This window comes from Rhinopithecus roxellana, chromosome 19, assembly GCF_007565055.1.
Source record: "Rhinopithecus roxellana isolate Shanxi Qingling chromosome 19, ASM756505v1, whole genome shotgun sequence".
Lineage (NCBI taxonomy): Eukaryota > Metazoa > Chordata > Mammalia > Primates > Cercopithecidae > Rhinopithecus > Rhinopithecus roxellana.
In genome coordinates, this window is record NC_044567.1 from 41,988,538 (window position 1) to 42,006,723 (window position 18,186).

The window sequence follows — 18,186 nt, forward strand, 5'->3', positions numbered from 1 at the left end:
TTAAATGAGATGATGTAAGGTGCCTGACAAGAGTCAGCTATTATTACAGTGCTGAAAATAAAAGCTCGATCCCTCCGCCCAGCCACATTCTCAGGGTCAGATTTGTGTACGATTTCGTCTTAAGGCACCCTTTTGTTCCAGCATCCTTGTTTGCTACTCGGCGAGACAGTTACAACAAACCGGGAGGCGATGAGGTACGCGAGCTGGTCACGACTCGCAGTCCCCGAGCTCGCCGACTCCGAACGCCCCCAGGTGGCCCAAGCACTCTGCAGCAAAAGCACGCCAGCTAGGACGTACCATTCGAAATTGTAGGGAAAGAAAAGCTTTGCATAACCAAATAGTCTGTGTTTATAAGGTCCCTCCTCTTTCGTTTCCTAACCGCAAATTCCATCAGACCCAATAAAGTGAGAAATGGGATTGTAAATAAGACGGAGCGAGAAGGTTCCATTTCCTCCCCGATCGTGATCTTGGCATTGGTACTTTCTCTTCTCAATTCCCTCTCAATAATGGTACGGCTAGCGGAGGGGGGAATAAAGGGGCCTCAGGGCTCCGCGGCTAGTACCAATTCAGAAACACCCCTCCTGCTGCGGCTTTGTGGTACCACCCGCTGTCCGCTGATTGGCTGCCGGAGCCCCGCAGTCCGCCTCAGCCCGCCGCGCCGCCCTCAGTACAGCTCCGGCCGCCGCGCCGCCTGGCTTTCGTATTCCTTGTTCTCGGCGGGCTGTGGGGCCTCCGCGCCGCGGCCGTTAGTCATGTCGGGTAGGTGACTCCTTCAGCGAGCAGCGGCAGCGACGAGAAGGGCCTGGCGGGGTTGGGCTGTCTTCCCGCCCACCGGAGGGCCCTGAGGAGAAGCCTCCGGCCCTGAGGGAGGCTTGGGGTGGGGGGGCGGCCGCTACCGCCGCCATGTTGGACTGGAGGCACGCACGCTCCCAACGCTCTCCGGCTGCAAATCACGGCGGGAGCGCCTCGGGCCTCTTGTCTTTTGACCCTGTCCTTGGAACCTGAGGAGACTTGCCGTTCCCGGGGGAGGGTGTGTGTGAGTCGGGGGGCGGAGGCCGTCTACGCCATCGTAAGGGCGGGGGGAGCCGAGATTAGAGCATCAGCCTAAGAGAAGCGGTGCTTCTGGTTCTCCGCTCCGCCTCGGATCTTTCAGCGAGGCCTCGGGCCAGTCATCTCGCCGCCTCGTACCTCAGTTTTCCCATCCGTGAAGTGGAGCTGGGCCTGCCTGACTCACCCATTCATCAGGTGGGGGCCTTGACGCTCTGGGAGCCCTTTCAAAGGACGTTGCCTTACACCAAATCGTACTTATCGTTATTCACTCTGCAGTAACCACCCGGACTGGAGTTGGGGGTGTTTTCCTAGTAATTCAGCTTCCTCTTCACCTTCCTGCCATTCGTCTTCCCCTCCAGTTTATCTCCTGAAAGAGTTTGAAAGTGAGCCTTGTCTGTCTATTATTGAGAAGCTCTTGTAGGTGTATGTGGCATTTCCCTTAAAGCATGCACACCGAAGGAAAGGCCATCTTTTTCCTCCCACGAAGCAGTTAACTTGGCAGAGGCCACCCATTGTGTGGAAGAGAAAGAGAGGCATTAGTCTCTTCAGGGCAGCCGGTTTGGATCCTGCTAAACCAGAATAAAAAGTCTAGAACATGGATGTCGTCCTGCTTTAGCAGACCTAGCTGATCACACAAGGTCCTCTACTGTTAGGCTGCATCACGGGCCGCAAAGACCCAGGTATCTATCCACTGGCTAGAAACCCTCATGAGAGTTAGATACCTCTTTTCTGCTGGAAATACAGAACATTTCCTGAAACCATATGGTTGAGGTGAAACAGGCCTTTTGCAGCCTTGTATTTTGAGTAAGGCCAAACCTGCCTAGTGTTATAAAACCAGACAAAAAACCCAGGGGTACTCAGTCTTGCAGGATAGAAATGTGTGATCAAAATGAAGCATCCATCTGAGAAGACTACAGATTAGCGGGAACGTTTGGACAGGAGCATGCCGTACATTACTTAGATTAATGTTGATACTTAAGGAGCCAGGATATTGGTTTGTTTTTGAGGGGTGCCTATTTACTTTATGTAAGAGGCTATAAACTGCACTTCTTTCAGTTTCTGCTTAATCCTTGTTCAAACAAGTAATAATTTCTTATTCCAAAGTAGACATTGGTATATCTTTTACTAGGTACATAATTTGGGATGAATTCTAATAAAGCTCCTTAGAAGTACTTACAGTACACCCTCACAGAGTGTATCATAATCTACCCACGGTTTAAACAGAAATTAAAATTCTACCCTCTTGGAGAAATTTACCAAGTTTTAATGGTTTGTTTCACTGCTTATTAAAAACTTTTAGCTTGTATTGATCTTTAACATAATTATTGATATAAAACAATGGCTTCTGTGGAAAGTTAAAGTTTTAGTGGTTTGCTATTTGTAAAATACAGGCTTTTTCATGTATCATATTAGCATATAAGCTGGCTTAATCATTAGTACTGATCTTGAAGTTACTGAGACACCAGATATTTGTTATTTTGTAATTTGAGTTTTTTTTTAAATACGAAATTGGCTTTTCGATGTGTGAAAAGGACTACTTATTAGATGTGTGTTTTTAAATTAACCTTCAATTAATTAAAGCTAGACTTTATATTCTTAGGCTTGGTATACTATTTATATGTTTTGTAATAAGTGTATAAAAATAATACCTTTGACTTTGTATAAAAATAATGCTTTTGACTTGCTCTTTGATGAATGTTTATTAAAATACCCCAAAACAACTAATGCCATTAATAATTTTAGTTAAGTCCTTTAAACATTCCAGACTACTGTTTAATATATCCAGTTTAATATATCCAATTGACTCAACCACTCCAAAAAACCTAATAAAATATAAGCACTTAAGTAATCAATAAATCAAAATCGTAGAAATTATAAGTCAGAGTCTTACATTCAGATACTGTTTACAAATGTGAATTATCTAACACCTTATAAATTCAGATTAGTTACACACATAAAAATTACAAAGTCAAGGTAACTTCTCATTCTGGCAGTATGGCAGACCACGATTAACTTGAAAATCTATCTACAAAGATTTTCAAAAAGGTGAAAACTAAGGACAAACCCCCAGTGCTAAAAATGAAGTAGGAGGCAGCATGGTAGGCAAAGAGCTAACTTGCGAGCTACACTGGAGAGGAAGGTGTACACCTCTCTTAGAGACCTGAGTTTTATTGCTCAAATAACTGCGTAAGGACCAGAGATAAAACGTACGGACCATTAACGACAGGTAATAGGAACTGAGACTCTTAACACAAATTCTAGACTTAATGTGTTACGGAGTCGAAGGACTGCACATTCTGTGAGGGAATGAACTGGAGAAAACCTTAGTACCAACATAAGAGATAACAGGGTAGCATGGACATTTAGGCTCCAGGAAACCTTAAGACAAATTAACGTAAAAATGGTTTCTGGGCTGGTAATACTCTTGGTGTTTCTGTTAAAAACATGAAAAACGGCCCGACGTGATGGCTCACGCCTGCAATCCCAGCACTTTGGGAGTCCGAGCTGGGTGGATCACCTAAGGTCGGGAGTTCGAGACCAGCCTGACCAACACTGAAGAAACCCCGTCTCTACTAAAAATACAAAAATAGCCAGACAGGGTGGCGCATGCACGTAATCCCAGCTACTCAGAAGGCTGAGGCAGGAGAATCACTTGAACCTGGGAGGTGGAGGTTGCGGTGAGCTGAGATTGTGCCATTGCACCCCAGCCTGGGCAACAAGAGAAACTCCATTAAAAAAAAAAAAAATCTGAAAAACATTTTCTGGAGGACATTTCACAGTTTAGATGACAAGGAATTTCAGGTAAAGCAAGCCTTGCAAAAGACGTGTTCACAGTAAATTGCAGAGCTTTAGGAAACATTTAACCGAAATGAGAGTCAATGACAGGATTAGAGCCTCTAACATTATCTGAGAGAATATTTTTATGTTTAAAATTGTTAAAAAAAAAAAAAAAAAAAAAAAGAAAACCTAAAGGAAGGAATCAACCCTAAGATTAAGGTGTTGGCCGGGCGCGGTGGCTCGTGCCTGTAATCCCAGCCCTTTGGGAGGCCGAGGCAGGTGGATCACCTGAGGTCAGGAATTCAAGACCAGCCAGGCCAACATGGTGAAACCCCGTCTCTACTAAAAATATAAAAATTAGCCAGGCGAGGTGGCAGGCACCTGTAATCTGGATCCTTGGGAGGCTGAGGCACCAGAATCGCTTGAAGCTAGGAGGCAGAGGTTTCAGTGAGCCGAGATCGAGCCACTGCACTCCAGCCTGGGTGACAGAGCAAGACTGTCTCAAAAAAACAAAAGTTCAAGGTGTTAATAAAACAAGCCACATAGATTTGAAAAAATAAAGTAAAACGTTTAGAATTAGAAAAAGTGACTAAGTTGGATAGCAGATCTAGTAGAAGAAAGAATTACAGATATGATGGATGTGATTTATCTTTCAGATGTGGAAGGTAGATGTGATCTTCCAGCATTCAGTTCAGGGGGATAAGATATGAAAATGAAAGCTTTCGGGCATGGTGGCTCACGCCGATAATCCCAGCATTTTCAGAGGCTGAGGTGGGTAGATCACTTGAGTTCAGGAGTTTGAAAACAGCCTGGGCAACATGATGAAACTCCCATCTCTACAAAGTACAAAACAGATCAGCTGAACGTGGCAGTATGCGTGTGTAATCCTAGCTACTCGGGAGGTTGAAGTGGGAGGATTACTTGAGCCTAGGAGTTCGAGGCTGCAGTGAGCTTTGATTGTGCTAAGCACTCCAGCCTTGGCAACAGAGCAAGACCCTGTCCTGCAAAAAAAAAAAAAAAAAAAAAATTAACAAATATGGGAAATAGATTAAGAACTCCTGTCATAATAAGAGGTTGAGAAGGAGGAAATGGAGGAAGAATCAATAGTTAGTTTCCAAAGTAAACGAATATTTTGAAGTGAACACTAGTTTAAACATGAAACAAATTCATACCTGGATACATTGATGTGAAAATACAGGTTATGAAATACCAATAATCTACTGGAGAAAATAGGAAGCAGTGGTATGATTGATAACAGACTAATTAAATATTTTAAGAAGCTGGAAAATAATGAAATGATCCTTAGAGTTTAGAGAGAAAGTAACCATTGACTTTGAATTTTCTTTTTTCTCTTTTTTTTTAATGGAGTAGCTGGGACTGACAACAGGTGCACACTGCCTTACCTGGCTAATTTTTAAAATTTTTTGTAGAGATAGGGTCTTTCTGTGTTGCCCAGGCTGGTCTTGAACTCCTCAGCTCAAGCAATTTGCAAACACCAACTAAAAGGTGATTTTTTTTTTTTTTTTGAGACAGAGTCTTGCTCTGTTGCCCAGGCTGGAGTGCAGTGACGTGATCTCAGCTCACTGCAAGCTCCGCCTTCCAGGTTCACGCCATTCTCCTGCTTCAGCCTCCTGAGCAGCTGAGACTACAGGTGCCCACCACCACGCCCGGCTAATTTTTTTGCATTTTTGGTAGAGACAGGATTTCACCATGTTAGCCAGGATGGTCTCGTCTCCTGACCTCGTGATCTGCCCGCCTCGGCCTCCCAAAGTGCTGGGATTACAGGCGTGGGCCACCGCACCCAGCTGATTTTCTTTCTTTCTTTTTTAAGTTATGTTACTAGCCAAAATAAAGTTCAGATGTAATGTTAAAAGGAAGTTCACCAGGAACATAGGGCTATACTTTTATGTGCCTAATAATATAGAAAACAGGCCAGACTTGGTGGCTTAGCACCTATAATCCCAGCATTTTGGGAGGCCGAGGCGGGTGGTTCACCTGAGGTCAGGAGTTCGAGACCAGCCTGGTCAACATGGTGAAACTCCCATCTCTATTAAAAATACAAAAACTAGCCGGGTGAGGTGGCAGGCACCTGTAATCCCAGCCACGCAGGCGGCTGAGGCAAGAGAGTTGTTTGAACCTGGGAAGCAGACGTTGCAGTGAGTCAAAATCCTGTCACTGCACTCCATCTTGGGCGATAGAGCGAGACTCTGTCTCAAAAAAAAAGTGTGTGTGTGTGTATATATGTGTGTGTATATATATATATATATATATATATATATATAATATGACAATTAATAGATCAGGTAAACAGAATATGACCAAACATTATTAAGACTAGACCAAACATTAGTAAAATATGAGTGATACATCTAATGAGCATAATGCTATAGTCTTGATAGAATTCACTTGAAATTTAGAAAATACATACTTCTTTTCAGGCACACAGGGGACGTGCCAAGGGGGAAAAGCAAAACCAGAAATCCGAACAAATATCAAGAATAATAAAATAACTTTTCTAGCTGCAGTGGAGTATTAGGAAAAAACACAAAGAGAATCAAAACTATACACTTTTGGAAATTCGAAAGCACTTTAAATAATTCATAGGTCTAGACACAAAGCACAAGTGTCAAATAATCACAACAGTTGTTTGGAATGCCTTAATTTATAAACTGATTGTCTCTGATGAATATAAAACACCTACACTTTATCACTCAAGAATTTATACCAAGGGCCAGATTTACTAGTCAGTATGCTTATTTCTAGATCATCTTGGAGTTTTTAAGCTAGCCAGCTAAAGAAGTTAGATTTATAATTTCAGAGGGCTGAAATGACTGGGTTAAGATTAAGGACCTTACTGTTAGATTTGAGATAAGGTTATAGGACTTATGAGCTGCACCCTACTGAAACTTTGCCTGAACCTAAAGAAAATATGCTGCGATTATATACTTTGTCACTGGGAGAACCTACATCCATGCTTCAGGATATAGTTTAAAGCTTCATGCATCCGCAAATATCTTGTCTTACTCATTGTTTTCCCCCCATAGCCCTTTTCATCCTTTGATTTAGGAGAATCTGATTTCCTGTCATTTCATAGAGGCATCTAATCTCTTAATGTCCTAATTAGATTGTGTATTCTTTTCTGATTTTTCTTATTTGGTTGTTAGCTACAACTCTAGCTATCTTCTCATGGGCCTGGCAATGATGTGTAATTTTTTCTTTTTTATTTCAGCTAGTTTTATGCCCTCCATATTCCTAGTAGTAGTAGTTTGTGTCAAGATTTCATTTAATATTCTTTTTTTTGTTGTTGTTTTGGGACAGGGTCTCCTCCTGTCGCTAAAGCTGGAGTGTAGTGTTGCAATCATGACTCACTGCAGCCTCGACCTCCTGGGCTCAAGCAGTACTCCTGTCTTGGCCACCCAAAATGCTGGAATTACAGGGATGAGCCGCTGCATCTGGCCTTCATTTACTGTTCTTAAAATTAAGCGTTAAAATCTTGTTTGGTCTAATTGGAGAGCTTTACTGCAGGAAAGTGGCAAATTTAGTATCACCCACTTATATTCGGTGGCAATATTTTCATATTGTAGCTTTTTATAAATTGGATGAAAAAGTTTGTTACAGGAACATATTGCATAATTAAATTTTAAAAAGAGGAAGTTACTGAGACCCTGTCTGTAAAAATTAAAAATAGCTCGGCGTGGTGCTGCACACCTGTAGTCCCAGCTATGCAGGAGGCTGAGGCAGGAGAATGGCTCAAGTCCAGGAGTGAGCTGTGATGGCGCCAGTGCACTCCAGCATAGGTGGCAGGAAGACTTCATCTCTTAAAAAGAAGAAAGAAAAAGTTACCAATTTCATTAGGTTTTGGTGGGTTTTAGAACAATTTGACAGCAGTGATTCTTTCAAATTGAGTGAGGTTGGGCCTGATGGTCAACAGTTTGCAACTTAGAGCCATTTTCTGCGGTTGCAAAAGTGTTTCATATAAAATTGCTTTTATGCATTACATACTTAGGTCATTCATTTGAATCTGAGTAAAGCCTAAAGGATAGATAAATAGAACTTCTTCAGTAATTTTTGATATGATTGACACTTTGAAGTATTGAGAACAGCTCAGAGTTCAAGTTCTGTATTTATTTTTTATATGTTACCATCCCCACCCCACCTTTTAAAAAATTTTTTTGAGAGTCTCTTTCAGTTGTCCAGGCTGGAGTGCAGTGGCACAATCACAGCTCACTGCAGCCTTGACTGCCCCTGGATCAGGTGATCCACCTCAGCCTCTCGAGTAGCTGGAACTACAGGCACATGCCACCATGCTCAGCTAATTTTTGTATTTTTTGTAGAGATGGGGTTTAGCCATGTTGGCCAGGCTGAAACCATCCGCCTGCCTCAGCCTCCCATGGTACTGGGATTGTGTGAGCCACCATGACCGGTCCCTTGGTAGTTTTTTTAATTGCTCAATTGAAGCTACAAGCAGGTATTGCTGACTTGCTGTGCCAATTGGCTGAATCCCTGAAAGCTTGATAAAATCAGAATAGAGCAACTAACTTAGCTGCTTTTTTTTTTTTTTTTTTTTTTAGCAAGTCTTTGGAAATATTTTTGTTGGTGCTGACAGCCAAAGCAGTTCAGTACAGAGGAATGGTATATATCTTGGGGTGGTAAGGATATACAAGTAGATGTAATCCTGAGGATGTCATAGTGCATGTCTTTCCCTTTTTTGGACCTGATTAGTTTTAACAGATGTCTTTTTATATATCATAATACTGCTTAAGCTCTTGAGTCTGTTTAAAGAATGGATTTTCACTGATTTACATTTGTTCACTGGCTTCTTGTGACCCTCAGCACACATGTAGAATAGTAGTTTGCAAATATGTAGTTATTGTAAAAAGTAAATACTATTTGTACAAATTTCTCATTTCATAGTATTTAACTTGGGTTAGTTTTTCTTTCCGCAATTCTTCACGTTTTCTTACCATTATTTCTTCTATATGAGCTAGTCAGCCTTTGAAGGAAGCATAATTTTAAATAAGATTTAAAATTCTTTTTATGTGTTCTAGATTCTGGAAGTTACGGTCAGTCTGGGGGTGAGCAGCAAAGGTAAAGTATACATACATTTTAATAATATGAAAGGGTATAACTGAGGTGAATTTTGTCAAGCTTCTCTTGAGACTTGATGTCTGGATGTCATAAGTTAAATATTAACTTGTCACAGAGTGAAGAGGGTCAGTGTAAATAGGTGCTATAAAACATTTATTCCTTTTCTGTTTTTCTTTATGTTTTGAGACATTCTTGCTGTGTTGCTCAGGCTGGAGTGCAGTGGCTATTCATAGGCAAATCATAGTGTACCAAAGCCTTAAATTCCTGGGCTTAAGCGATCCTCCTGCCTCAGTCTCCCAAGTAACTGTAATCTCCACTGCAGACGTGTGCCACTGCACTGGGCTTCTTTGTTTTCTTAAATCTGTCTGCATCGATGAATATACGTCCTAGAGATTAAAACAAATTTCCTTGGTATTGTAAAGTTTATGTTTTATTTAGGAAATCTCTTAGAAGAAATAATTATTAAAGAAATTTGGCCGGGCGCGGTGGCTCAAGCCTGTAATCCCAGCACTTTGGGAGGCCGAGACGGGCGGATCACGAGGTCAGAAGATCGAGACCATCCTGGCTAACACGGTGAAACCCCATCTCTACTAAAAAATACAAAAAACTAGCCGGGCAAGGTGGCGGGCGCCTGTAGTCCCAGCTACTCGGGAGGCTGAGGCAGGAGAATGGCGTAAATCCAGGAGGCAGAGCTTGCAGTGAGCTGAGATTCGGCCACTGCACTCCAGCCTGGGCGACAGAGCGAGACTCCGTCTCAAAAAAAAAAAAAAGAAATTTAATGCCAGACACTATGGCTCATGCCTCTAGTCCCAGCACTTTGGGAGGCCAAGGTGGGAGGATTGCTTGAGGCCAGGAGTTAGAAACCAGCTTTGGTAATATAGCAAGACCTTGTCTCTCAAAAAATTTTTTTAAATTATCTGGACATGGTGGTGTGTACCTGTAGTCCTAGCTACTTGGGAGGCTGAGGCGGGAGGATCACTTGAGCCCAAGAGTTCAAGGTTGTTACAGTGAGTTATGATCATGCCACTGCACTCCAGCCTGGGTGACAGAATGAGACCCTGTCTCAAATAAATAAATAAAAAAAATGTAAGCAATTGAACTCAACAGTTTTTTAGAGAAAGCATTTTATGATGGTGTGTAATATGTTAATGTGTTTTTTCAGAGCACATGTTTTTTAAACACCATAAAATAAATATTTGGCTTTTTTTTAGTGTGCTTGCCATGCTCACAATAAAAATAAAGTTCTATTTTTATGTGAATGTGTATATGCAGTGGGCTTCTCTTACCAGAAATACAGACTTCAACTTACAGGATAAATGTTTTACAGCTCAGTGTGAGGTATTCAGAATAGCACCTCAGATACCTTATCAAATTTTAAGCCTCTTGAAAAACAAAACTGATTTGACTTTTTTGATCTCATGAGATAGTGCTAACTTCCTAGTAGGTATCTAGCAAAAATGTTTATTTGATGAAATATATTTTCAAAAGTTAAGGAATCTTGTTAGCACTTGATACCTTTAAAATGATAAAAAAAATTTTTTTGCAAATGTTTTAGTTTTCTTTGGATATTAGGAAGTCATAGATTCAGAAAGTTTGTTTCTGACTTGTTAGAGCTTATATACTATAAAATTAAAATTCAGATCCCAGGAGGGTACATTTATTTAGTCAGTCAACAAATATTTATTGAGCTATGTGCCAGGCCCTGCTACAACACTGAGGATACGGCGTAATTTCATCCTATAACTGTACTCTGGAGATAAACATGCCTCTAATTATTGAGGCTTTTAAACTGGACTTCTAGTGCCTCCCTGTGCATCTTTTAGGAAGTTAAAAGACTAAGGCAAATGGTAGGAAAAAGTTAATCAGTCAAGATGTAATTAAATTGAGTAAGGTATTAAATTGAGTAAGGTATTCATTTTTTGTGTAGTCATCATTTTTCTGCTTCAGATATTTATTATAGGTCTTGCTATGTAGTTTTTATTACCCCACACCCAAGCATAATTCTCTTGGAATTTTCTAGCTCTGATCAAGTTTTGTTTCTGTGAGACTGTCAAAACAAAACTTTGGAGTATTTGACATTCAGGAGATCTGGGAGTGACTTCATGTATTTCTTTAACAGTCTGGTCATCACCTTTCAATTTAGACTCTAGAGACAGGCAGATTGATGATTTCTCAGCAAAGAAGCTTGTATTTGAGTTGAAAATTGAAAATGCAGGCAAGGTCTTCATTTAAACTTTTAAATTGTAACACATTTCTTTCAAGTGTTAAATTTTTCTTTTGCAGTTATTCTTCCTATGGAAATCAAGGCAACCCAGGCTATGGACAAGCATCACAAGTAGGTTGAAATATAAATTGTATTCTTCATAAGTAGTTATTTTTATCTTAAGTAGGTGATGAAACTTGAGTATTTACCTAAATTTCAGAGCTATTCTGGCTATGGGCAAACGACTGATTCCTCTTATGGACAGAACTACAGCGGTTACTCCAGTTATGGACAAAGTCAGTCAGGTTGGACTAGTTTGTTAAATTTGTTGTTTCAGAAATTGAAAAATCAGAGCCTTCACTAAATGATATACTCATCTAATCTTTAGGTTATTCACAGTCCTATGGTGGTTATGAGAATCAAAAGCAGAGCTCATATAGCCAGCAACCATATAATAACCAGGGACAGCAGCAAAACATGGAATCATCAGGAAGGTAAGGACATAGTAAAGTACTGAGATTGTTTTGGGCAGTGGGAATAACACTGATATTAAACAGATTTAACCAACAAAATCCTAGCTTTAGACTTTTTTTTAAGGAAAGTTTTAATGAAGTGTGGATTTCAAAAGTGTATATCATGGAGAATGTGGAAATAGCATTTTCATTTGATTCTTTTTTTTTTTTTGAGACAGAGTCTCGCTCTGTCGCCCAGGCTGGAGTGCAGTGGCCGGATCTTAGCTCACTGCAAGCTCCACCTCCTGGGTTCACGCCATTCTCCTGCCTCAGCCTCCCGAGTAGCTGGGACTACAGGCGCCCGCCACCTCGCCCAGCTAGTTTTTTGTATTTTTTTAGTAGAGACGGGGTTTCACCGTGTTCGCCAGGATGGTCTCGATCTCCCGACCTCGTGATCCACCCGTCTCGGCCTCCCAAAGTGCTGGGATTACAGGCTTGAGCCACTGCGCCCGGCCGTCATTTGATTCTTATGATGTATTTGTGAAATCATTGTTTAGCTATAAATTGATGTCCTTAAAAATGTTAGAAAATTTTGGACCTCTGCTTTATACCTGAAATTAAATAAAAACCTGCCTTTAGGCCGGGCGCGGTGGCTCAAGCCTGTAATCCCAGCACTTTGGGAGGCCGAGATGGGTGGATCACGAGGTCAGAAGATCGAGACCATCCTGGCTAACATGGTGAAACCCCGTCTCTACTAAAAAATACAAAAAACTAGCCGGGCGAGGTGGTGGGCGCCTGTAGTCCCAGCTACTCGGGAGGCTGAGGCAGGAGAATGGCGTAAACCCGGGAGGCGGAGCTTGCAGTGAGCTGAGATCCGGCCACTGCACTCCAGCCTGGGTGACAGAGCGAGACTCTGTCTCAAAAAAATAAAATAAAAAATAAATAAATAAATAAAAACCTGCCTTTAGAATGAGACTTCTCAATATCCATTTTTAAATTTCCACTTTATTTTTGAACCATTTGAATATATTACCTTTTCTGGGACAAAAATATTTTTTAAAAGGGTCAAAACTTACACATAGATATCCTAAAATGTGTTTTGTTTGTTGATATATGTAGGTGAATATTTACTGATAAATTTCAGGTTTTATAAAGTTTTTTTACCTTTCACATTTGAAGAGCTGGTACTTAATTTTATGCTATTTACTTAATAATAGCAAGTTACTTTTTAAAAATTGTGCTTTACATTCTGTGAAATGCTTTTGCATTATCTGATGTAATTGATCTTCAAATACCACTATGAAATAGTGTCAGTAATGATTCCCATTTTACAGAGGTAAAGAAATTATTTCGCCTATCAAGTGATGTGGCTAAAAACTGAGGTGTCTAGTGTTTTCTCTCTACAATGAAGACATTTATTCTAAGTGAAAATTAAATAAAAGCATTGAGGAAAGATTTGTTAGGTCAAATTATCACCCTTACGGATGTGAGAGTGTTTTGAAAAGTAGAAAGTAGAGTACAAATATGGGGAATAATACTCAGAAGACATGCTACATTAAGAGAACTCCTCAAGCCTTGTTGGTTAGTCTTAAATTTAAGGAGAATCCTTTTATAAATGATGTATTTTTGGAAACATGACCTATAAATGTAGTCTGAAAAGAAATGTTAAGTTTGATTTGACAGCCATTTTAAAGTGCTAGGGTTTGGACTGTGGTTGTGTTGTGCTTTCGATAAGGAGTTAGGGAACATACTGATCTTTTATTAGATTGTTCTGATCCTCTGGTGAAGAATAAAATGTAACTATTATAAGATCTTTTTTGTCCCCCCGCCAGCCCATTTTTTAAATAAGTAAACCTATTGGAACTCAAATCCAATTAAATGTTGCCTTTTAATATTCCCACCCTGAGAGCATGTAATTAATACAGTAATATTGTTCTGAAGATACTTAGAATTTTCCTTTTGAATTGATGGAATAAGCAGTCTCATTACCTGATAGACTTCTTTTCAGATTAAAAAAATTGCATTACCAAGCAAGTTCCTATACTGTTTTCTAAAATGTACTATCACTGAAGATGTTTAGAAGACTGTACTGTAGATTCTAAAGATAATTCTAAGAAAAAAGATGTAAAAATATTTTAAGAGATGACGCTTGTTAAAATTAAGTGATATAGAGTCTTTTATTGTAACTATTAAAAGGACTCAACTCTTGTGGCGTGTTTATTAAAGAGTCAGACATATTCCTGTACTTTGTAGCATCTTTTCCTTTTTTTTTTTAATTCTAGGAGATAGGCTGGGCGCGGTGGCTCACTCCTGTAATCCCAGCACTTTGGGAGGCCAAGACAGGTAGATCTCTTGAGGTCAGGAGTTCGAGACCAGCCTGACCAACATGGAGAAACCCTGTCTCTACTAAAAATACAAAATTAGCCAGGCGTGGTGGCACATGCCTTGTAATTCCAGCTACTTGGGAGGCTGAGGCAGGAGAATTGCTTGAACCTGGAAGGCAGAGGTTGCGGTGAGCCGAGATCACGCCATTGCACTCCAGCAGTCTGGGCAACAAGAGTGAAACTCTGTCTCAAAAAAAAAAAAAGTTCAGGGAGATAGTAAAAACTATAGTGATTTTTTGCTTTACTACAGTTTTCAAAGATACATTTTTTTTTTTTTCATAATATGGCACCTCTTCAATGTTAGCAGAATTGTCTTTTGAAGGGAATTCCAGGAGACTGCAGATAACTAATTACCACGAGAAGGTAGTCGTAAATATGGTTAATGTCTTAACTAGTCAGGACCCTTAATATCAGTTTCAGTCAACTTGCTTCAGCAAATGTAATCTTCCTATGAAATCTCTTAAGTTCTCCATTTCTATTTAGCCAAGGTGGAAGAGCACCTTCCTATGACCAGCCAGACTATGGTCAACAAGATTCCTATGACCAGCAGTCAGGCTATGATCAACATCAAGGCTCATATGATGAGCAGTCAAATTATGATCAGCAGCATGATTCCTATAATCAAAACCAGCAGTCCTATCATTCACAAAGGGAAAATTACAGCCACCACACACAAGGTAAGATTTACTGACCTCTATTATTATTTTTCCCCCTCACAGAATTATTTGTATGAATTTCTGATTAAAAGAACCATGGAGGATTTCACCTGTTTGTCAAAATTTAGGGTAACCTTGAAGATGTGTTCCCTCTCATGGTAATCAAAACTAGTTTATCAGATTTCTACTTCTGAACTTGGAGACCCCCAAATGGTCATGATTTTTGATGACTGATTACATGAATTTCCTTTTTGTCTCAGTGAACTCTGATCCTTTGACAATACTGCTGGTACAAGTTCTTTTGGTGTTGGTGGTGTACTTCATTTGGGGCGCTTATTTTTGTATCTTTAAGGCCTAGTACATGGTTTGGTTCATAGCAAGCGCTCAGTAAACATTTGTTGAATAATTGAATGAATAAGTGAATGAATAAAAGTGGAAGCACAGGCCGGGCGTGGTGGCTCAAGCCTGTAATCCCAGCACTTTGGGAGGCCGAGATGGGCGGATCACGAGGTCAGGAGATCGAGACCATCCTGGCGAACACGGTGAAACCCCGTCTCTACTAAAAAATACAAAAAACTAGCCGGGCGAGGTGGCGGGCACCTGTAGTCCCAGCTACTCGGGAGGCTGAGGCAGGAGAATGGCGTAAACCCGGGAGGCAGAGCTTGCAGTGAGCTGAGATCGGGCCATTGCACTCCAGCCTGGGCTACAGAGCGAGACCCCGTCTCCAAAAAAAAAAAAAAAAAAGTGGAAGCACATTCACTAATAATCTTCTCTCAGTTTGAAGATTCAGTTATTCCTTGTCCATGCTCAATTTACATTTAAACGTTTCCGAAGCGAAGAAAGAAGTAACTTTTAAGATTGGGGGGCCGGGTGCGGTGGCTCACGCTTATAATCCCAGCACTTTGGGAGGCCAAGGTGGGTGGATCACAAGGTCAGGAGATCGAGACCATCCTGGCTAACATGGTGAAACCCCGTCTCTGCTGAAAATACAAAACACAATTAGCCAGGCGTGGTGGCGGATGCCTGTAGTCCGAGCTACTTGGGAGACTGAGGCAGGAGGATGGTGTAAACCCAGGAGGCGGAACTTGCAGTGAGCCGAGATTGCACCACTGCACTCCCGCCTGGGCTACAGAGCGAGACTCCATCTCAAAAAAAAAAAAATTAGTGCTTTTCATCTGAGTTACTAAGGTTCTTGTAGCTAAGATTTATTTTAACTCATGCTGTTCCACATTGCTGTTTTGCCATGTCACTTCAGCAGAATGGAATTTGACACAGATATAATTCTCAAAAACATGTAATTCCAGATGATTTTATGACGACTTGCATTTGAGTTGTGTGCACATGTGCCATTTTCTGTAAGGGTATGTGTGGCCTAAAGAGCCATTCAAGATTGTTACTTGAAGCCTTAGAAATGAGAGTGGTTATTTGTGTGTAATATTTTCTTTTTTGTAGATGACCGTCGTGATGTGAGTAGGTATGGAGAAGATAATAGAGGATATGGCGGGTCACAGGGAGGAGGTAGAGGGCGTGGGGGATATGACAAGGATGGAAGAGGTCCTATGACAGGATCAAGGTAAGTATATAGATAAAGATGCCTACATTTTTTCTTATTCCTCTTTTTTTTTTTGGTGTTACTTGGCTGGATCAATTCCAGCATCTAATTTAGTTAAGAGACTTAAAAAAGGGATTATGTATTGGAGAAAAAGGCAGAAATTAAAAGTGTATTTTCAGTCTTAAATGACCTTAGAATTGGCTATGTTAGCAGTTAGTTTATGTGGTACATGTTAAACACCAGTAGAGAAACAACTATGGTTGTGATTAACCACTTGACTTTCCTGCCAGAGCTCTAAACTCCTTTAAAAGACAACCTTTAAAAGACAACTCTGGGAAATCCAGTGTTTGTATGTAAAAATAAAAGGTAAGTTAATTCTAGATTGAAGGGCAAGGGCTATTTCTTAATCTCAAATCTCCTTGGGAAGGGAAAGTATTAGGAGGCAGTAATGGAGTAGAAAGGTGGGGATGGCGAATAAGAGAAAGATTTAATGTAACAAAACTGTTTTGTCCCTCTTCTTAAGTAAATAATTATTGGAATAATTAGTGTAACATCACCTAGTAATGTGTATTTTGTCTTGACTAAGTTGTGTAAAGGAATGTCTTTCTAATTCAGCTTTTCTTTTCTCCATGCTAGTGTTACCAGGTTTTGGTATTTATTTACAGCATATGTAATGAAGCTGGTTTTAAAATTGGTTTTAGATACATCTGTAAGTTTGCTACTTTGACCATAAAAACAAAAATGAAAAAGTAGTTGACATCTGTCCTCAGAAGAAGTTTGCAGGTTGCATATTTGTGTGTAAATACACAGGCTAAAAGGTAATTTATGTTGCTTGGGAATTGAAATGGTCAGTGGCCCGTTGCTGAAACTTATCAGTCATATATCAGCACCGGTTCATTCTTTTGCACCTTAGGGATCATCTGTCCCCTGAGGTGACCTGAGAAACAACCAGGTGCCCACAGACTGTTATTTCTTCAAGTGAGCCAGGATTTGATTTCACTGCCTTGTATTTCTCTATTTTTAGTGTACAGTGGTTTAATTTTATGGAAAACCTGAATTTTAAACATATTTGAAAAATGTTGTAAGACTTGAACATTAAGTCTGTTGATTGATAGTCAAAGTCAGTTTCCCAAAGTAAAACAAGTAGATTCTATGCCTCTTCATTGTCGAAGAGCAGTCTGCCATCATGTGGGTATAAATGGACAATGTAAAGTGACATGGTGCTTACTCTCTACCTAATAATAGCCTCTGTCCTATCCCAAACAAGATAACCAACAGGTATATTTAATTTACCAGTTAATATGTTTCGGATAATTGGCTGCCTTGAGATGCTTTATGTTTTATAGTACATCATAGCTTTAGTTTTCTTCATAAGGAAATTACAGTTATATCCTAATCGATTATTAAACTATCACTGTGTCTAAGAATGGAAGAAGAAGATAGGGAATAGGTAGGGAAGTCATTATAAATATATTTTCATTGGCCAGGCATGGTGACTCACGCCTGTAATCCCAGCACTTTGAGAGGCCAAGGCGGGCGGATCACGAGGTCAGGAGATCAAGACCATCCTGGCTAACATGGTGAAACCCCGTCTCCACTAAAAATACAAAAAATTAGCCAGATGTGGCAGGCGCCTGTAGTCGTAGTCCCAGCTACTCAGGAGGCTGAGGCAGGAGAATGGCGTGAACCTGGGAGGCGGAGCCTGCAGTGAGCCAAGATCGCGCCACTGCACTCCAGCCTGAGCCACAGAGCGAGACTCCGTCTCAAAAAAAAAATTTTTTTTTAATGTATTTTCATTTGTGACTCATCTTGTGACTGGAAGGTTGAAAGGACTTTGAGTGATCCTCCTGACAAAGGAGGGAAGGAGTACCTTAACCAACCCTGGGGTCCAATTAAGTACTTTTATAAACCCCTGGCAACATACTTCATATAATTTGTGGCCTAGATACTGACTTATAAACTAAGTTTTTTATTTTCCTTTAATACCCCTTCATACAAAATCATATGCAGAGGTCCAGTATGT

General features: G+C 40.5%; 1 protein-coding gene across 2 annotated transcripts in view; it reads left to right on the forward strand.

Annotated features, from left to right (window-relative positions):
- Positions 1-649: 649 nt before the first annotated feature.
- The window catches only part of TAF15 (TATA-box binding protein associated factor 15), a 39,534-nt gene continuing 21,997 nt past the window's right edge, over positions 650-18,186 (forward strand). Inside the window, exons 1-7 of one of the 2 annotated variants that reach the window (XM_010385190.2) lie at positions 650-759; positions 8,877-8,916; positions 11,200-11,251; positions 11,340-11,424; positions 11,508-11,613; positions 14,439-14,632; positions 16,064-16,184. In XM_010385190.2, coding sequence (XP_010383492.1) covers positions 753-759; positions 8,877-8,916; positions 11,200-11,251; positions 11,340-11,424; positions 11,508-11,613; positions 14,439-14,632; positions 16,064-16,184 — 605 coding nt within the window. In that variant the 5' untranslated portion in view covers positions 650-752. The remainder of the gene's footprint in view (positions 760-8,876; positions 8,917-11,199; positions 11,252-11,339; positions 11,425-11,507; positions 11,614-14,438; positions 14,633-16,063; positions 16,185-18,186) is intronic. The other variant, XM_010385191.2, reaches the window with a different exon arrangement.